The 20,304-nt window shown below is 41.9% G+C and overlaps 1 protein-coding gene across 2 annotated transcripts in view; it reads right to left on the bottom strand.

The window, feature by feature from the left end:
• Positions 1–1,771: 1,771 nt before the first annotated feature.
• Positions 1,772–20,304, bottom strand: part of VPS33A (VPS33A core subunit of CORVET and HOPS complexes) — a 35,487-nt gene continuing 16,954 nt past the window's right edge. Inside the window, exons 6-13 of one of the 2 annotated variants that reach the window (XM_033955860.1) lie at positions 17,629–17,803; positions 16,934–17,127; positions 11,781–11,907; positions 9,678–9,745; positions 7,898–8,035; positions 6,994–7,131; positions 4,469–4,655; positions 1,772–2,903 (exon numbers count right to left, since the gene is read on the bottom strand). In XM_033955860.1, coding sequence (XP_033811751.1) covers positions 2,710–2,903; positions 4,469–4,655; positions 6,994–7,131; positions 7,898–8,035; positions 9,678–9,745; positions 11,781–11,907; positions 16,934–17,127; positions 17,629–17,803 — 1,221 coding nt within the window. In that variant the 3' untranslated portion in view covers positions 1,772–2,709. Of the gene's footprint in view, positions 2,904–4,468; positions 4,656–6,993; positions 7,132–7,897; positions 8,036–9,677; positions 9,746–11,780; positions 11,908–16,933; positions 17,128–17,628; positions 17,804–20,304 lie in introns of those variants that run through there. The other variant, XM_033955861.1, reaches the window with a different exon arrangement.

Below are 20,304 nucleotides of genomic sequence, written 5' to 3'. Positions count from 1 at the left end.
AGTAAAAATGTATACATAAATATAAAAATATTTGAATTTAAATATGCATAAACATGTTGAATGTGAAAAGCAAATGAATATAGAGTAAGACCAAGATTAACCAAGTGTGAGAGAAAGGGTGAAATGTAGAACAATATAGGAGAAGGTAAATATCCTTGAAATGTGATAAATGTAATGTAATGTAATTTATTTCTTATATACCGCTACATCCGTTAGGTTCTAAGCGGTTTACAGAAAATATACATTAAGATTAGAAATAAGAAAGGTACTTGAAAAATTCCCTTACTGTCCCGAAGGCTCACAATCTAACTAAAGTACCTGGAGGGTAATAGAGAAGTGAAAAGTAGAGTTAGAGGAAAAATAAAAATAAAATAAACATTTTAACAAGACAGCATTGATCTAAATACTTTGGAAGGTAGAAGAGAGGAGAGAAAGGAATAGAAGCAGAAGGGGGAGCCGTTGAACAGTAGAATTCTGGAGAAATTTAAATGATAGAAATAGAACAAAACAAAGACAAAAAACAATAAAGACAGAGAACAAGAATTAGAAAAAGAGAAAAATAGAATTATATTATAAATAATCAATACATACCATGGTAATAAAGGTAAAAAGAAAAATATCACAAAAAGAAGCCTGGAAAAATAGCTATCAAGGAACATAAAGAAGAGACATATAAACATGGAATAATCTTAAACATATATCATAAATAAAAGAGTAAATAAATGAATAAGAATAAACAAAACTTAACACACTTGGTTAATCTTGGTCTTACTCTATATTCATTTGCTTTTCACATTCAACATGTTTATGCATATTTAAATTCAAATATTTTTATATTTATGTATACATTTTTACTATGCATGAATTTTCTCTCTTCCTTTCTTTCTTACCCATTTTTTCTTTCCACACATCTATAATTCTTTTTCCTAAACACCTATCTTAAATATAAGTAGGATCATCAAAACATACAATATTCATATATAGCACTTTTATTATCTTAATTTTTATATGGTTGTTTTAATATTGTATTTGTACCTATTAGGACCCCTGATGAAGGTTGTCCGAAACACGGACCGTGTTGGGTCCCCCGTCTGGTAAAAGGTTTTTAGTTAAGATTTATTTGTCAAAATAAAATTTGCCTGCACCGTGTACAAGTCTGCAGTTTTGGTTTGTTTGCACTAATCAAAGTTATTCTCTAAACAATGGCACTAAATTCTCTAAACAATGGCACTAATCAAAGTTATTCTCTAAACAATGGCACTAAATTCTCTAAACAATGGCACTAATCAAAGTTATTCTCTAAACAATGGAACCACTATCAGCTAAGGATATTCAAAACAATAACCCTGGGATTGCTTAATTCTAGTGGGATTACTCCTAAAATTAGACAAGTGGGGCTGATGGGTTTTTTAAAATGTAAATTTAATAAAACAAAAATATTGAGAATAATTAACTGTTAATGTTCAGACTATTTATATACATTAAACTAAAACCACACTACCAAGGCAATTCTCTGCTGATCTTGCAAAAGGGCTATGTTACTATTAACTCACTTTCCAGTAAAGTACAGCCAGCCCTCTCTTGCCAATGCCCACAAGTTCCAACATCTAAATATTTTCAAAAATAAAAAAAAATACCCAATGCCTATTGTATGAAACAGAACAGTCTTGCTGAGGACATTATGTTATATAAAATAATATAGCAGTCTTTGCTAATGTTATCCTAAGATATTAATCACTTGTACTGAAATGAGGCCCGAGTTTTAAAAAAGTCACATTTTGTTAATTTATTAATGTTGCACATTTGAGGGTTTTATACATAATATCCGAGAAGTACTGGAAACACTGCAAGCTTTGGGCATGTAGACAGAAGGTGCAATAATTAAAAGTCCACAGTGGTGAAAGAACTGCATCCTGTGAGAGAAAAAAAACAACTTTTCATGGAGTAACCTGGAGTGGGCATTTTCCCCAGCAAACCCAAAAATATGGTTGAAAGTCAGAATAAACTCTCCAGGGACTGAAGCACCAGGCAGGAAGAAGCAATGCAGGGCTGGGTCTAAGCCAGGAGTGTCCAAACTTTTGGCTTCCCTGGGCCGCATTGGCCGGAAAAAAATTTTCTGGGGCCGCACAGACGTTGCAACAAGACAGAAGAGGGAGCCGGCAAGACAGTAAACACCTAGGGCAGCAGAGGAAAACACTGCATCGCCCTCGACCAGGGCTGCAAAAAATACTTCACTGGGCCGCAGGTTGGACACCCCTGGTCTAAGCAGACATTGCAGGGCCAACAGAAACAAAAGACAAAGAATGTCTATAAACAGTCAAAAGTTCTGGACCATGCTGCTAGCCTGAGCCCCGCATCTACAGCCAAAAGGAGACTGTTACAATAACAAGAAACCAAAAATAACTTTTGAAATAACTAGGCTTACTTCTTTTGACAAGTGAAAATCTTTTCAAAGCTTTGTATCTTACTACAGCAGTGCCTCAGGATCACTTTGGGAGACAGTTGTCATACGCTGGCAAAAAGTACAGTATATCAAACGTAAATCCCTTCATGTGTCTCTATAATCTGAGTATTGTCAGAGAAATCTGTAGGCATTTTACAGAGGGGAGTGGCAGGTCTCTCTTAGGCAGCCCTTTTTGAATTCTTCCCACCTTATGGAAGAATTCCTGCAGGTTAGAATTCTGGAATAAGACAAGGCCAGTCTCTTCTCTAGAATGGTGGTGCTTCTGGTTTATCCATCAGAGATTTGATCCAGCTGGTCCCATTGATCAGTTTAGTGGTGGCTATAATGTACTCTGTCCCACCATCTTCCATCTGAGAGAGAAACCGAAGAGCTGCAATCTCTGCATAAGTCACGCCTCCCAGGAAGAACACCAGTGTCACTTTATTTTCTCCCTGTTGCCCTGGATAATATAAAGCATGCAGAATTTAGGACAGTGGTTGTGTCACGATTACTTTTCAAAGTAAACCTGTAGAAGAAAAGATTAGTATAATCCTTTATAAATATCAGTGCTTTTGTTTGGATTTTTTTATGCCTGTTCTTAATATTTGCATATTGTTTTGGGCGCAGAAAAATAGGAAGTTAATTGAATCAGGTTGGGCAGACTGGATGGACCATTTGGGTCTTTATCTGCCGTCATCTACTATGTTATGTATGTTACTGCAAATAAAAAAAAAACTCAGACCATAACATTTTAGTCCCAAATTGACAATCAGAGCAGGGCTGAATTTTGCACAGTATCGTGATACAAAAACACGGTTCATAGATGAAAGTGTGCGGGACAATCGCGTGAGGACAAAGCCGCTAAGACAAATGCGCGTACAAAGTCAGCGCGCCATATTAAAAGGTAACTTTAAAACACTCTGAGGGGGTATGGGGGGAAAACCCCCCCCCCCATTTTACTTAGAAGTGTTGGCGCTGCTGTTTGGTGGGTTTGGGGTGGAAACCCCCCCATTAGAGAGGAAAGTGTAATTTTTCCCAGTGTTTTAGTGAAAAATTACTATTTCCTTTGTAAGTGGGGGGGGTGGTCCCCCATCCCCTCACTCTCCCTCGGAGTACTTTAAAGTTACTTTTTAAAATGGCGCATTGATGTCCTGTGCGCATTTGTCTTAGCGTCTTTGTCCGGCGCACGATTGTCTGGCACGCTTTAGTCCCGTCACCAAAAAGACAGGGCTAAAGACAAGAACTTTCCACTTTTCCAAGAGGACTAAGGTTTTGTTTTTTAAAAAACATTTTACAATCCCCTGTTTACATTCAATTACATTACTAAGATCCAATTTAGGACTACAACCCAACAGGGACCACACCTTCCCAGAAACTGCCATGGCTAAACCCTGCCTTGCTGAGCTGTAATTGTCAGAATCTAAAATCTTTAGCCTAGGATAGTCAAAGAGAGCTTCTGTTTTTATTTGTGTCCCATAAAAGACAGAAGACAACATAAATGGCTTCAACTTAATCCCGAGGACATAGAAAGCTATAATAGCCTTTGCCCAAGGTTACAGAGCAGTAGTATCTTGAGTTTTTGTCTCAGGATGACTTCTGAATTGGAGTGCTTTAGCCACTGAATCAATCCTACTCATAAGAACTATTTTAAACAGTTAATGGCATGGAGTGAAGTGGCCTAGTGGCTAAAGCTGCTGCCTCCATAACCTGAGGTTATGGGTTCAATATTAGTGCCGCTGCTTGTAATCCTGGATAAGTTAATTAACCCTAGTCAGGTTGTGAGCCTGCCGGGACAGATAGGGAAAATGCTTAAGAGTACCTGACTACTATTCAATGAAAAAGCACTTTGGTGAATATCATCATAAAGGTGGTTAATAAATCCCAATAAATATATAATTCATTTTGTAGATTCACTCTATGCTCAAGATACTGACACTGCAACACAATGTACTGCCCATGCTCAAGTCTATAATCCCTTTTGGTGCTACCAAAATATCGTAAAGGTATGCAGTACAGCAGGCTTACTTTTCTTCAACAGTCCCACAGGTAATGGCTGCTTCACAGGTAATGGCTGTCTCTCTTCAAAGTGGGGTCCTGGAAGTAGCTTTAGAACTTCTTCAATGCTCCGCCAACCAGGTCGAGCAAGCAGCTGGGCTAGACGTACACTCAAAGGGGCATAACCACTGTACACATAGGATATATCATTGGGATTCTGTGAAGCAGAGAAAAGAGCAACAGTCACTAATGACAAGCTTTATCACGTGCAATTTATCTTATGTAGGAATGTGATTTTGAAGCTATTAGGTAACTGGAGAAGAGCTCTAGTAGTGAAATAGATTAGGTTCTTACCTTGATAATATATTTTCCAATAGATAGGGATGGTATGCTGAACCATAGGGTTGTTCATGCATGCTTGCGAGCATACTGCAGAAGATGCCAATCACAGCTTTTCAGCTCTTCCTCCTTCTCCCTAGTCTCTGCTGCTCCCCCTTCAGTTCATACCAAAGCAGGCAACAGCCCTATAGAAGACAGGAGAAGGAGGGGTACGGGGAATTCCCCAAAACCAGGTGTCTGATCTGCTCGGTTGGATTTAAAATACAATCACTGAATGAACAGTAATGTAGTTAAACTCGGAGAGAAAAAATGAATGTAAGAAAATACAAGTTAAACAAGAACATAACAGCCTGAACATTTATGGAGCTCAACATTCCTCCCTTTTAATCATATACACAGACTCTTTATAATCTAATAGTCTGACTGACAGGAGAAATCCTAGCTGAGGAGCTAACCATTAAACTGAATCAGAAATCTGGCACATCAGATAAAATTGCTGGGCAGGGGGGCATACCATCCCTATCTACATCTACTGGAAAAGATATTATCAAGATAGGAACATAATCTCTTTTTCCAGTGCAATAGGGATGGTATGTTGAACCATAGGGACATACCAAAGCATTCCCCAAAGTCTAGGGTGGGAGAGATAAGCCTGCATGTAGAATTGAGAACACAAAAGCGGCATCTTACTTTACTGCTATGTCCACCCTATAGAATTTGGTGAAAGTATGAAGGGAAGACCAAGTAATTGATCTACAAATCTCCTCAGGAGGAACTGGCCTTGCTTCCAACCAAGGAGGCAACTCCGCTTGTCAAATGCACCTTTAACGAGATAGGTGGCCGTTTGCCGCAACCAATGTATGCATAGCTCTACAAATCCATCTGGAGATGGTAGCCTTTGATGCAGGTCCGCCTTTTCTTGCATGATTGGTTAAGACAAAAGATTATCTGCGAGACACAACTCATTGGTCAACTCTAGGTAATGCAATAGTACTCTTCTGATGTCAAGAACCTTTAAGGTCTTGTCTTTTTTCTTAGACCCTGTGGGGTAAAATGCTGGAAACCTGAGAAACGGCTCTCTGCACGACAGGGACTGCAATTCTGAGACTTCTGGCAGAAGTGATTGCCAACAATCACTTTTACTGTAATATCCATGAAGGAGGCCTCCTGTAAGGGCTAATACGGGGCTCTGATGAATCCCTCTAAAACTTATATTAAGGTTTCAGGATAGAAACAGGTCTCAAATCAGAGGCCGTAGCCTCAGAGTGCACTTCAGGAACCTATGTCCCAGTGGGCCGCTAGTGAAACTTTCCTCTTGACCATGGAAGCATGAGAGCCCTACTACTTGAATTCTAAAGGACACCACTGTCAATCCCTTGTCAAGGCCCTCCCGTCGCACAGCTGAATCCCTGCTGACACTTCCATCACTCCCTCCCATTAGAACACCGCCGACCGTTGAGACCGATATACCTTTCAAACAGCAGCGGCAGCAAAAATCTAATCAGGCTGCTTCGTGGCCTTCTCTTCTCCCTCCTGGGCGTTCTATATGCCGCGTTGCTGATGACATCATCAGTGATGCAGCAGAGGAACACAGAGTTGCATCCAGTTTAGCTCAAAATGTACACTGCAGTGCTGCAGTTTAATGTGCTGCAATTCTAAAAGTGATTTGAGCTCTCATTTGGTTTCAGGAAGCTTTTCGTTAAGTCCAGGGCCCACATCCAGAAATCTATTTTTAACTCATATGTGTTTTATATTGTTTCTTTATGTAATGACTGTAAATGGTACTGTCTGCCACTTAGAATGATCCTGATCAATTTGGGAGGATTATAAATGTTTGAGAGTGATAGAATGAAAAATGTAAACAATTAGGTGAAGAGACATGCAGAAGGGATTTCTGGCAAATGCCAGAGGTGGGAAGGAGTACATATATAGGAAGGCAAGCAACTCACTCCCTAATGCTCCCAGGTAACTAAACTAAACTAAAACTTGGATTTTTAGACCAGGCCATCACCAATAGGAGTTCGACTCGGTTAACAATAACAATAATACACAGATGAAAAGAAAAAGAGAAAAGAATATCAAAATTTAGGGAAAAGTTAATATGGGTAGTTTCCAAAGTAATTAGCAAACAAAATTGTCTTCAAAGCTTTCTGGAATGATAGAAAGGGGCTTAAACTCCTTAATGTAAGTAACAGTGCTGTGCTCACATACAATACCTGCTCATTAACTTCATCCACCCATAGCCGCAGAGTTTTCCGAATGGTTGGGTAATTGTTTCTGCTATTGCCTTGATGTTTTAAAAGTCCGGCCTTTTCAAGGTTGTTCAAGGTTAACAGGTATTCATAACCATATGTCTACAATAAAAAGGAGTTTCTTTAAACACATCCGAGATTATAAATATGCTAGTTCACTGAGAAATGATTAAAACAGAGTGAGCAATATTTTTTGAACACAGGAAAAGTCAAGGTTTTGGTAAAGAAAATATTTTAAAACTTCAGGTGTGTAGCAAATCTGAGCTGTTTCAACCTTTACTAGGAGATTAGCCTCAACTGAATATGCAAGATGACTTCAGTTATGCATCAGTATATTAATAAGATTCATATGTTTTATTTATGCATTAATTAAATTGCATTCAGACTCTTATTCATTTAGGGTCATGTTTACTACCTGCTACCATGTACTAACTGCTGCCATACACATAGGACCAATAAGGACACAACAGCAGTTAGAATAAATTAACATTTAAGGCTCCTTTAACGAAGCCGCGTTAGCTGCTTCAGCGTGCGTGACGTTTAATCACGCGCTAACCCCCGTGCTAGCCTAAAAACTACCGCCTGCTTAAGAGGCGGCGGTAGTGGCTAGCGCGGCCAGCGGTTCAGCACGCGGTATTATGCGCATTAAACCGCTACCGCGCCTTCGTAAAAGGAGCCCTTAGTTAACATAGCCTTTAGTCTTAAAATGTTCTTTTGAACACAACCTGTTTGGAATCAAAGCTAAACTTGATCAAATCTGGTCTCAGAGCTTTAAGGGACGTATGTTTCAGAAAACACTAGCCATGGAGACACTGCAGCAACTTCCCTTGAACCCTGACCCTATGCTCTTGTCATCTTGTCTACTGACCTGCAGAATTTCCCTCTTGTAGTAATCCAGCACCTTCTGCTTGAGTCCACTGTTACATACAGACTGGAGACAGACCAGCCTTAAAATCTTGATCAGTGGGTCCTTTTGAGCAATACAGTCCTCTATGTAGCTGTTAACCTTTAAAAATAACCAGCAAAAATATTTTTAAAAATTATGTTAATTTTGGCACTATAGATTTTAGCCAGAAAATATGGACATTTCTTTGTTATATCCCACATGTAGATGACTACATGTGGTATTAGGATTCTTGTTTTGTATATGGATTTGTATTTTCTGATGTTTTCCTGTTATACTGGTTTGTACTTTTTCTAGATGTATGCCAATAAAGATGATTTATAACAAAAGAACTAGCAAGAGTCTAGTTCATAAAATCTTTTGCTAGCTGCTTAGCAAGAAGAGCAAGTGATCATTTCCTCTCCAGGACAATATTAACATCTTTGGAATATTTTCATGAGTTGTTTTTTTTTTTTTTCTTGCTTAGAACCTGGATTTCACATCAAATTGATTTTGAAAATTCACAATTATGTGTGTACCTCTAAATTAACAAATAGTTAAGTAGGCTGCCACACCCTATAATATGGCGAGGGTGGTCGATGCCTGGAATGCCCACCTAAGGAAGGTGGGGGAGATAAACGGTGTGTGATGAACACAGAGGATCTCTAATTAAACAATGGCTGGTATAAAAAACAAAACTTAAGTGACTGCATGTGTGGGTTTTTTATTTTTTAATTCTTTATTCATTTTAAAACTTTCATCAAGTGTACAAAAATTTTTAATAAATAAAATAAATCTAAGCACTTGTGCATCTTATCATTATATCTTATAATTATAAATATAACCCTCCCCCTCCCACCCTCGAATCCCTCTACTTATTTTATTTTCATATAATGGAAACCCACCCCCCACCCAACCCTAAATCTTACATAATTAATAGAAAAATATTAGAAAAATGGCATCAATCATGACAAAAGGACGTTAATGGCTCCCAAATTTTAATAAAATTTTTATAATTTCCATTCTGTACCGCTATTGATCTTTCCATTCTATATATGTGACATACTGAATTCCACCAAAACTTACAATTGAGCCTACTATGATCTTTCCAGTTATTAGTAATATGTTGGATGGCAACTCCAGTCAAAATCAATAAACTGCACATGTGTTGATTTGTTGAGGGGTGATTAATTGGCGACTTTGGCTGTGAGTAAACTAAGGCCAGTGCTAGGCAGACTTCTATAGTCTGTGTCCTGTACATGGCAAGACAAATTAGGATGGGCTAGATTTAGCTTTGACAGCAATTCCAGTAATTGGAACGTTAAGGATAGTGCTGGGTGGATTTTTATAGTCTGTATTCCGAAAATGGCAAAGAAAGACCCTGATCAAGTATTTTTATACCACATTCATTGTTTTAGTCAACAATTGATAATGAATGCGACTGATGGGCAGACTGGATGGACCATTCTGGTCTTTATCTGCCATCATCTACTATGTTACTATTGATACAAATTCATATGTAACATTACGAGTGGAAAATTATTGCAGTTACCTGTCTGGACGTTTATTTATTTATTGATTATATTTATATCCCACACAATCCAGTGCACAGGGTGTTACTTCCTATGTGTATAGCTTTCTAGACAATGCATACAAATTCACATGTACAATCTTCTTAAATTATATTATCATAAAGTCAGGCCAATAAAAAAAAAATAAAAATTAAACAAATGTATGAGAAGAATCTGGCTATTATTTCACTTACTTTATCTGTGTCTATTCCAGGCATAAATTCTTGCTCCACAGTTAAATTATCTCGAAAAGCTTCTGAAGCTAAAATATATATATATAAAAAATATCACTACAGAAATATCTAGAAATAACACACTACTACTAATCATTTCTATTACGCTACTGGACATAAGCAGTCCTTGCTCAAAAGAGCTTGCAATCTAGTCAAGACAGACAAACTGGATAAGGTGGTGCATCTATCCACAGTGATCAGGTGGGGGAACCATATACAGCTGCATTATGATGTCATCAAGAATTCTGGGTATGACCCAGATGCATTGGAATGTCACAGAGTATTCAGAGAGCTTGAGCTTCTTCTACTACTACTCCTCCTCCTCCTCTTCATTTCTAAAGTGCTACTAGACATAAACAGCACATTACATCAAAACACAGACGAGACAGTCCCTGCTCAAAACAGCTTACAATTTAGTCAAGACAGACAAACTGGACAAGATGCATCCATACACTGTGCTCAGGTGGGGGAATTATAGAGGTAATGATAAGACAGATATTGGTGCTTAGCAGGTGGGTTGGAGTTTGGAATTGAAGGCATCTTCAAAGAAGTGGGCTTTGAGTCTGGATCTGAATACTGCCAGATGGAGCTTCATGAGTCAGGCAGTTTGTTCCAAGCATACAGAGAAGGGACAGAGTCTAGAGTTGGCCATAGAGGAGAAAAGGGTACAGATAAAAGAGACTTATCTGATGAGTGGAGTACCCAGGGGGGAGTGTGGGGAGAGAAGAGAGATATTGAGAAGCTGCGGTGTGAATACACTGTAAGCGGAAAAGGATAGGGAGCCAATGAAGTGACTTGGCACTATAGTGAGGGGTAATGTGGGCATAATGACACTGATGGATTATGAGGCATGCAGCAGAGTTCTGAACAGATTGAATGGGAGAGAAATGGTTATTGGAAGGCCAGTGAGAAGCAGTTGCAGTACTAGGCGAGAGGTGACGAGGGTCTTGGCAGTGTGGGAGGGTCTGATTCAAGTAATGTTAGAGAAAGAAAGAACAAGTTTTGGTAGTCTGTTGGATACGTGAAGAGAAGGAGAGAGATGAAGTTAAAGATTCCCCCAAGACTGCAAGCCAACAAACAGGGAGGATAAGGGTGGTGTTCTGTGCTACCTGCTGTCTGTGGAACATGGATCACCTTCAGTCTGCAATCATATTTTATGTTCTTCATTCCAGTACCGTTATCTCTCTGGCCTCTACCATCATCCAGGGATACTGAGAGAAGATGTAGCTAGACAAAGGTTTCTCAAGCAGCCTGGTTGGCAGGCTCTCCACACTGAACACACATTTCAATGGTCTAACACAGCGATATTCAGACAGATCTTGAGGGATGAAAATGGGTTGGGGTTTTCAGGATATTCCTAATGAATATGCACAAGGATACAATGGAGATAGCAGACATGCACATCTCTTTCATGCATATTCATTAGGGATTTCTCATAAATCTAACCCATGTGCAGCCCTCAGGAACTGTCAGTGAATACCAGGTCTCACATATTATGGTTTGTTAGTTGAGGGTCCTGAGCAGCGAGTTTGGAGAGCTCAGTTACCGTCAATACCTTCTCTCAAACTCTGTGCCTCAGTTTGCCCAACTAGAATTCAGCAATCTTACTGGCAATGCTGTGGCTTTCTCCTTTCCCCTTGTCATATGGTTGAGGAGCCAACATGTACCAACCTAAAACCTTACAATTATAAAGCTCATTAAGTTCTCATTTGTAAGAGCTTTTCTTTAAAACTTCCTGAAATTGTGGTGTGATGTTTGTTAACAAAGGGGTGAAAGTCTTGCCATGTCCTATCATATCTGATGGATTAACAGTATTAATAATAATTAGGATCTATAATGCACCTTTTTTTCCTTAGGTCTATTTAGAATCATTTGGCTATAAAATGCTAAGCATTGGTGCCACCTGCTGTTCACTGCAGGCTAGTGCAGGTGATCTGTAGAACCTGATAAGATCTGTAAAGATTTTTCTTAACCAGTCTACAGCAACAGAATTGTAGGAGCCATAGTTAGCTTCTTGGTAATCAGGAGTGAGAGGGGGAAGCACCAATTGTATATGTCACTTACTTGTTATAAGTTTGATGAGCTCCGCGATGGATGTGTGGTTAGCCAATGAAGTCCTGGCTGCCTGCATATGTGGCAGCTGTGAGACAAACTGCTTTATTTCCCCAACTGTTTTAGCATGGTGCCGTTCCTTTAAAAAAAACAAACTGCAGTTTTAATAAATATACATCTTGAAAACAACAAAAATTTAAAGACAGCAAAAAACCACAGGTTCTTGGCAAAACTGCTTAGGTAGAGCCAAATTACAGCACTCAGGAATCAGAATCTAGAGCAGGGGTGTCAAAGTCCCTCCTCGAGGGCCGCAATCCAGTTGGGTTTTCAGAATTTCCCCAATGAATATGCATGAGATCTATTTGCATAAACTGCTTTCATTGCATGCTAATAGATCTCATGCATATTCATTGGGGAAATCCTGAAAACCCGACTGTATTGCGGCCCTCGAGGAGGGACTTTAACATCCCTGATCTAGAGCTAAGAAAATCATCTGCCCAAAAGGAGGGTCACATGACAAAACTTAGCACAAAACATGGACCAAGGCAAGGAATTCATGTCCCCATTCATTTCTGGACTATCGATTTGGATGATTCTTATTATGCTGCATCTGGACCCCCTCTGAGGCCCCTCCCCATCAGGAAACTGCTACAAGAAAGAGACTACCATTGTTAGTAGCTAGGGAATAAAGGGCCACAGTTGTACTAACGTTATGAAAAAAATGATATTTTTGCAAAACACAACTGCATAAGTTAGTATGTTGGGACACCACATAGCGGGGAGGAGTTGCCTAGTGGTTAAAGCTGCTGCCTCAACATCCTGAGGTTGTGAGTTCAATCCCAACCTGCTTTCTGTGACTCTGGGCAAGTTACTTAACCTTCCATCGCCCCCAAGTACCACAGCTAGATTGCAAGCCTGCCAGGACAGATAGGGGAAATACTTAACCTGATTACTATTTAATGCATTGTAAACTACTTTGGGAGAATCTCTTCATGAAAAGACAGTTAATATATCCCAATAAATAAATGGATAGAGTTACATAGGTATGTATTATTCCAGCTGTGAAGTGGTTCTAAGCTCTGGTAATTTGCACCAGCTGTAGGAAACCTGGCTTACCTATGGACATTGCTTGTTGCCCCTTACCTTCATTGCTTTTAGAAACTCAAAAACTCAATATCTTTCAAGGTCCCGCACCACCTTCTTTAAACACTTAACATTAGGGCTCTCGTATAAATTTTCTTTCATACCCAATGGCCACAGTTCTCACCATCTTCTTAAAAAAACCCAACAAAAAACACTCACCAAAGGGTGCAGTGCCTGGCAGGGGATGGAGGGAAGGGGGCTGGGTGCAAAGCCTGACAGGGCAGAGCACTTGAATATTAAACCGCCCAACTTATATTCGAGTCTACCATTTTTCCTCCTTTTGGGGGGAAAATGGGGGTCTCAACTTATATTTGGATCGATTTATATTCGAGTATATACAGTAGATGGCAACACCAGTAACTGAGAAGCAAAGCCAGTGCTGGGAAGACTTCTAAGGTCTGTGCCACAATCATTGCTGGAGGGATTGGGAAAGCTGGAGTTGGGCTTCAATGACAGCTTCAGTAGTTGGAGAACAAGGCTAGATCAGGACAGACTTCTATGGTCTGTGCCCTGAAAATGGCAAGAAAACAAATCAAGATCAAGTATGCATATATAGTATCACATCATACCTTATGCTGAGTTCATCTTGTTGGGCAGACTGAATGGACTGTACACATCGTTATCTGCTGTCATCTACTATATTACTATATAACTGGTTTCTGCATTAGTAGAACATTAAATTCCCCATTGTTTCGTGCATTCTATCATGGAGTTTCAGTATATGCAATCATGCAGGAGACAATCTGCCCTCATAGCACAAGTACTACTTAATACTCATATTTCTATTGCTACTGGAAAAGCAGTAAAAAGTATTCAGGTATATAACTATGTCCCTGTCACAGAGCGCTTACATTTTAAGAGGGTATCTCAGGTAATGGCAGTTAAAGTGATTCACCCAAGATCACAGGAGTATCCATGGCAGAAATGCGATTTGAACCTTGGCTTCCCTGGTTCCCAGTCCATTCCTCTAACCACCTACTTGTCTCCTACCAGTTGCATCAATTCTCAGTATTTACACATTTAGGTTTTAGAAATATCATCTTCTGTCTCCTTTTCTTCTCAGTGAGATGCCCTTACCTCCGCCTCCTGGGGCACTCATAAGAATCATTAATTACATCCACATATTGATCTGTCTTTATCTTGTGCATAAACACAATGTTAAATAAAACTGAAGAATAGTACATGAACCCTGCCAAGTTCTAGGCAGCTTGTGGGCAAGCACAGGCAGGAAAAGTGATAATGAAGTCTGCAATTTAAATGCCCTCGTTGCCAGAGTATTTCAATCTCATTATCACCTATTAAATCTGGCAAGCTGAGAATCTGATCCCCAGTTGTTCAGCACCTGTTCTCTTTGCTTTAGGAAGTTAATACTGAACTTCAGCCCAAGCGCCCTTATTTCAGTATAATAAACTGCATATTATACTTACTGTGTTTGGAAACTGTGCAGTCACAGCAGAAGAAGCACCAAAACTTATGTTTATCAAGGGGGAAGAAGGGAAGGATTATGTGCACTCTTTCACTGTATATTAATGGGAGGGGGCCCTCCTTTTAAAACTCTTGAATAGAAATGTTCATGAATTCACTTCTCTTTTTTTAATATAGGAACTTGGGATGGTCTAGATCAGGGCTGCCCAAGATCTACTGGCAGGCCAGGTTTTCAGGATATCCACAACAAACATGCATGAGAGAGATTTGCATGCCAAGAAGGTAGTGCAGGAAAATCTCTCTCATGCATATTCACTGATATCCTGAAAACCTGGCCTGCCAGTAGATCTCGAGGACTGGACTTGGGCAGCCCTGGTCTAGATATTGGCGACATTACATAGCCTCCTTCGTCACAACAAATAAGGAATATAGTGGCATTGCATTCTGGCTGTAAGACACAAGTTGCAGGTCACTGCCTATGCTAGACATTTACTCTAAGGAATGTACACAGCTATCCAGGTAGGGACATGGGTTCTTCTTCTGTCTCAAGAGGTGTGTACATTTTAAATCCCCCATAACAACATTAGTATGGGCAAGGACATGATTGAAACATTTAAGTACCTCACGAGACGTGTCGAAGTGGAAGATGATATTTTCTTTCTCAAGGGACCCTCGGCCACAAGAGGGCACCCGCTCAAACTCAGGGGCGGAAAATTTCATGGCGACACCAGAAAGTATTTCTTCACAGAGAGAGTGGTTGATCATTGGAACAAGCTTCCAGTGCAGGTGATCGAGGCAGACAGCGTGCCAGACTTTAAGAATAAATGGGATACCCATGTGGGATCCCTACGAGGGTCAAGATAAGGAAATTGGGTCATTAGGGCATAGACAGGGGGTGGGTAAGCAGAGTGGGCAGACTTGATGGGCTGTAGCCCTTTTCTGCCGTCATCTATGTTTCTATGTTTAAGGAGAAACATTTCTAAAAATAAATCCCTAGGATGTACAGAAAAAAAGCGTATGAGTGAATGGAACCTAGCAAGGCGAGAATTATATAAAATCACTGTGCAAACAGCATAATTACCGTATTTTCACGCATATAACGCGCGCGTTATACGCGTTTTTACCTACCGCGCATACCCCTCGCGCGTTATACAAAAGTTTTTCTACATAGTTCCCACCCCGCCCAACGCCCGATTCACCCCCCCCAGCAGGACCGCTCGCACCCCCACCCCGAACGACCGCTCGCACGCGCTCCCACCCGCATCCACGATCGGAGCAAGAGGGAGCCCAAGCCCTCTTGCCCGGCCGACTCCCCGACAATATCGGGCCAGGAGGGAGCCCAAACCCTCCTGGCCACGGCGACCCCCTACCCCCACCCCGCACTACATTACGGGCAGGAGGGATCCCAGGCCCTCCTGCCCTCGACACAAACCCCCCTCCCTCCAACGACCGCCCCCCCCAAGAACCTCCGACCGCCCCCCCAGTCGACCCGCGACCCCCCTGGCCGACCCCCCCGCCCCCCTTCCCCGTACCTTTGTGTAGTTGGGACAGACGGGAGCCAAAACCGCCTGTCCGGCAGGCAGCCAACGACGGAATGAGGCCGGATTGGCCCATCCGTCCCAAAGCTCCGCCTACTGGTGGGGCCTAAGGCGCATGGGCCAATCAGAATAGGCCCTGGAGCCTTAGGTCCCACCTGGGGGCGCGGCCTGAGGCACATGGGCCCAACCATGTGCCTCAGGCCGCGCCCCCAGGTGGGACCTAAGGCTCCAGGGCCTATTCTGATTGGCCCACGCGCCTTAGGCCCCACCAGTAGGCGGAGCTTTGGGACGGATGGGCCAATCCGGCCTCATTCCGTCGTTGGCTGCCTGCCGGACAGGCGGTTTTGGCTCTCGTCTGTCCCAACTACACAAAGGTACGGGGAAGGGGGGTGGGGGTGTCGTGGGGGTCGGCCAGGGGGGTCGCGGGTCGGCTGGGGGGGCGGTCGGAGGTTCTTGGGGGGGGCGGTCGTTGGAGGGAGGGGGGTTTGCGTCGAGGGCAGGAGGGCCTGGGATCCCTCCTGCCTGTAATGTAGTGCGGGGTGGGGGTAGGGGGTCGCCGTGGCCAGGAGGGTTTGGGCTCCCTCCTGGCCCGATATTGTCGGGGAGTCGGCTGGGCAAGAGGGCTTAGGCTCCCTCTTGCTCCGATCGTGGATGCGGGTGGGAGCGCGTGCGAGCGGTCGTTCGGGGTGGGGGTGCGAGCGGTCCTGCCGGGGGGGGCAGGGCAGGGCGGGGCGGGTAAACGGAGAGTCGGGACAGCGCACGGAGAGTCGGGGAGGGCGAAAGGAGAGTCGGGGTGGCCAGAGGAGAGTCAGGGCGGGCGAAAGGACAGTCGGGCAGCATGCGCGTTATACCCGTGAGCGCGGTATACAAAAGTTTTTATACATAAAATCGTGGTTTCTGCGCGCTATACCCGTGTGCGCGTTATACACGGGTGTGCGTTATCTGCGTGAAAATACGGTAATGTATTGTGTCCATTACCCAAGCCAATTTCTCTTATAATAGCAAGAAAATGCTGTGCAGGTACAATAAATCACTGAAACTAAAGGAGAGAAGGCGTGCCTCAAAAGCTGCTGAAATGACTTTGGCTTTTTTGCTCAGCACTGGACCCACTGCATTGAAGTTCTTATCCCGGATCTCGGCATACAGCTCCTCTGCAGAATTGAGCTGAAGCTTCTTGGGCTCTGTCGGAAGCTCCTTTCCACCCTCACCTTGCTTTTTAGGAGCAAACTTCTCTGGTGGCAGCTTCACGTGAGCTGAAACGGATGGAGACACACAAGTCACCACAAAGTACAGAAGCCTAACCCCCAATCAAACCCAGCAAGACAATGATTTCTGCCTCTCTCACTGCCTGGAAAAAGCACTGTACAATCCAAGACAAACTTTTTAAGACCATGATATCTGGACAGAAGAATTCATCAAAACCAGTCTGTATTAAGCTGTGGTGCCAGGAGTCTTTATTCCTAACTACCTGGGTTTTTCCCCTATTTTGTAACTGCCTGGCTCCAGTCCTTCCGGAACTTGGACTCTCTGTACCCTAAATCACTGTCAGCACTAATGAGACATTTTTCCTGGTCAGAGGCTCCAAATGTGGCCTCACAGCATCCCCAACCACAGCCAACCCAGGAAGCATAAGCTAGTGGTAAGAACTGAAACCAGGTTTCCTACCTGGCAGAAGCCACTCTTCTGATTTAATAGATTTTGGAGAAAAAAATATCTAACACGTCTTCTATAAACCTACAAAATCTAGCACTTACTATTCTGGATTCCATAGATTTCATCGATAAGTCCTTCATATGTAAGCTGAGTAGCTAATGGAGATAGCAGATCAACATTGCGATCCAGCAGCAACAGGGTGTCAAAAACTGGAAGGATCGCATTCTGGCAGCCTGTGAATTCCCTTTTCATCCTCATCATCATATTTGCCACATGCTAAAAATAAAACACCCCTGGGGTGAGTTGGAGCTGGTAGCGTGGGGGTTCTGCAGGAAAGTTAAACAATTAAAACATTGACCGGTGTTCAGTCTTACAGTTTTTGGAATGAAGTATTTTAATCAAAGTTGGAACATAGATATGTGAGAAAGGGGTTGGAATCTGACTTTAAAAAATTTTTCAAACCAGAGGTTCCTCCCGAGTGTTTGGGATTCCAGTCCAGTTCATCTGGAATGAGGCTAGAACCTGGCTTGAGGAGCCTCTCACTTCAACTACCTAGAATTTTTCTCCTAATTTTAAAACTCCCCCCCCTCATCTAGGGGACAGTTCTTAGCCAGAGGGGGATCAGTCCCCAGAGCTGCTTCTAGAACCCTTTAGCTACTGGTCCTAAATACAGCTGCTAGGTTTTGCTGCTCAGTGATAAATGAGACTCCCTTTCTCTGATGGGCCAATGCTCAGAACTCTGGCATTATAGGGAACAGCACACAAAAATGAATTTCTTAAGGCTCAATATTAACAGAATGCAAACTATATGCATGCTGTGCAAGGGGGAGGAACGTGCCTGGCACATTTGCACAAGTATTTTGCAGTAAGTAGATCTCGTGTGCGCCTGCTCTTCAGGAGTACAGGCACACATCAGCACCTGCTCTTCTGCTCTCTAAATCTAAGCGTTTAAAATTCTCTCACTTGAAAAGATTATATTTAAGTGCAGAAAACAGGCACCAAAGTGTGCTTCCATTTTTGGTTTTACTTGGACTCGCACACATTTGTTCCTCACCACTTATGATCAGAGATTTGCATCGGCTTCCTTCCTCTTTCAAATAAAATCAAACCCAACCCAGCAGATTTTAAAAGGAAAATCAAGAGAAATCATCTCTTCTAACCCCCTCAATGCGACCGAAGAGCTGGGAGGTAGTTCCCAGAGTTAGAACTTTTTTTGTGCATGGTTTCTCTGAACATTGGGAGGGAAAAGCTAATGACCTCATTTACATCTGTTTGCTTGCATTTAAATGCAATTTGTGCTAATCTTTGGTGTGCACTTTGTTTCTTGCACTAAAGCCTTCTGAGCTTTAATGAAAATTTGCAGGCAGACCTTAGGCAATTGGAAGACTGGGCGTCCAAATGGCAGATGACATTTAATGTGGACAAATGCAAAGTGATGCACACTGGGAAGAATAACCCAAATCATAGTTACCAGATGCTAGGGTTCTCCTTGGCGGTCAGCACCCAAGAAAAAGATCTGGGTGTCATTGTAGATAATACACTGAAACCTACTGCCCAACATGTGGCAGTGGCCAAAAAAAGCAAACAAGATGCTTTGAATTATTAGAAAAGGGATGGTAAAGAAGGCAATAATGCTATAATGCATCTATATCACTCTTTGGTTTGATCTCAGCTTGCATATTGTGTTCAATTCTGGTTGCCATATCTCAAAAAAGATATAGAATAATTAGAAAAGGTTCAAAGAAGAGTGACCAAGATGATAAAGGGTATGGAACTCCTCTTGTGTGAGGAAAGACTAAAGAGGTTAGGGCTCTTCAGCTTGGAAAAAAAATGGTTGAGGGGAGATATGATTGAAGTCTACAAATTCATGAGTGGTGTAGAACAAGAACAAGTGGATCGATTTTTTTTTTTTTACTCTTGTAAAAAAATTTCAAAGACTAGGGGACACTCGAAGTTACAGGGAAATACTTTTAAAACCAATAGGAGGAAATATTTTTATCACTCAGTGCAGTTCTGGAACGCATTGCTAGAAGATGTGGCAAGAGCGGTTAACATAGCTGGTTTTAAAAAAAGGTTTGGACCAGTTCATAGTCTGCTATTGAGACAGACATGGGGGTAGCCACTGCTTGCCCTGGATCAGTAGCATAGAATGTTGCTACTATTTGGGTTTTGGCTAGGTAGCTGTGACCTGAAGACAGGTCTGACCCAGCAAGGCTATTCTTATGTTCTTCTAGTACTGGTGTTAGGTTTTGAACATTGGCCCACGAGAGAGGTGTCCGCTACCCTCTGCAGAATCCCCTACCCTGGCCAGCCCAGGGAACAGGAAGACCTGACTCGGGGAACTGAACTCAGTTCCTCTGCGTGGCAGCGTGCAGCTGGGATGAGAAGTCTTAGCATCACTAAAGTCAATATCAACTGTGTTCTCCTTGTGGCAGGAGGAAAGTGTTCCATGGACATGTAAACTGTGGAGAAACGATTCCAAAACTCAGAAATCCTGCAGAGCAGTGGCTCTTAAACCTGTCCTGGGTTTTCAAGGTATCCCTAATGAATATGCAAGGAATCCCAATCAATACTGCTAACGGTCGTATTCAAATACAAATCTTCACCTAGGTTTTGTTTAACCACATAACATACATTTAGAAGAAGAGAAGAACTAATACATATATGCACACACCATTAAGAATTTATTAATTAACCTTACTTTTCTAATAAATATTATAAATATATTGAATATACCACCCTCTGACTTATAACAAACACCTGTTTCAACAGACAAC

This window comes from Geotrypetes seraphini, chromosome 8 (genome assembly GCF_902459505.1).
Source record: "Geotrypetes seraphini chromosome 8, aGeoSer1.1, whole genome shotgun sequence".
Lineage (NCBI taxonomy): Eukaryota > Metazoa > Chordata > Amphibia > Gymnophiona > Dermophiidae > Geotrypetes > Geotrypetes seraphini.
This window is presented reverse-complemented; position numbering and strand designations above follow the sequence as displayed.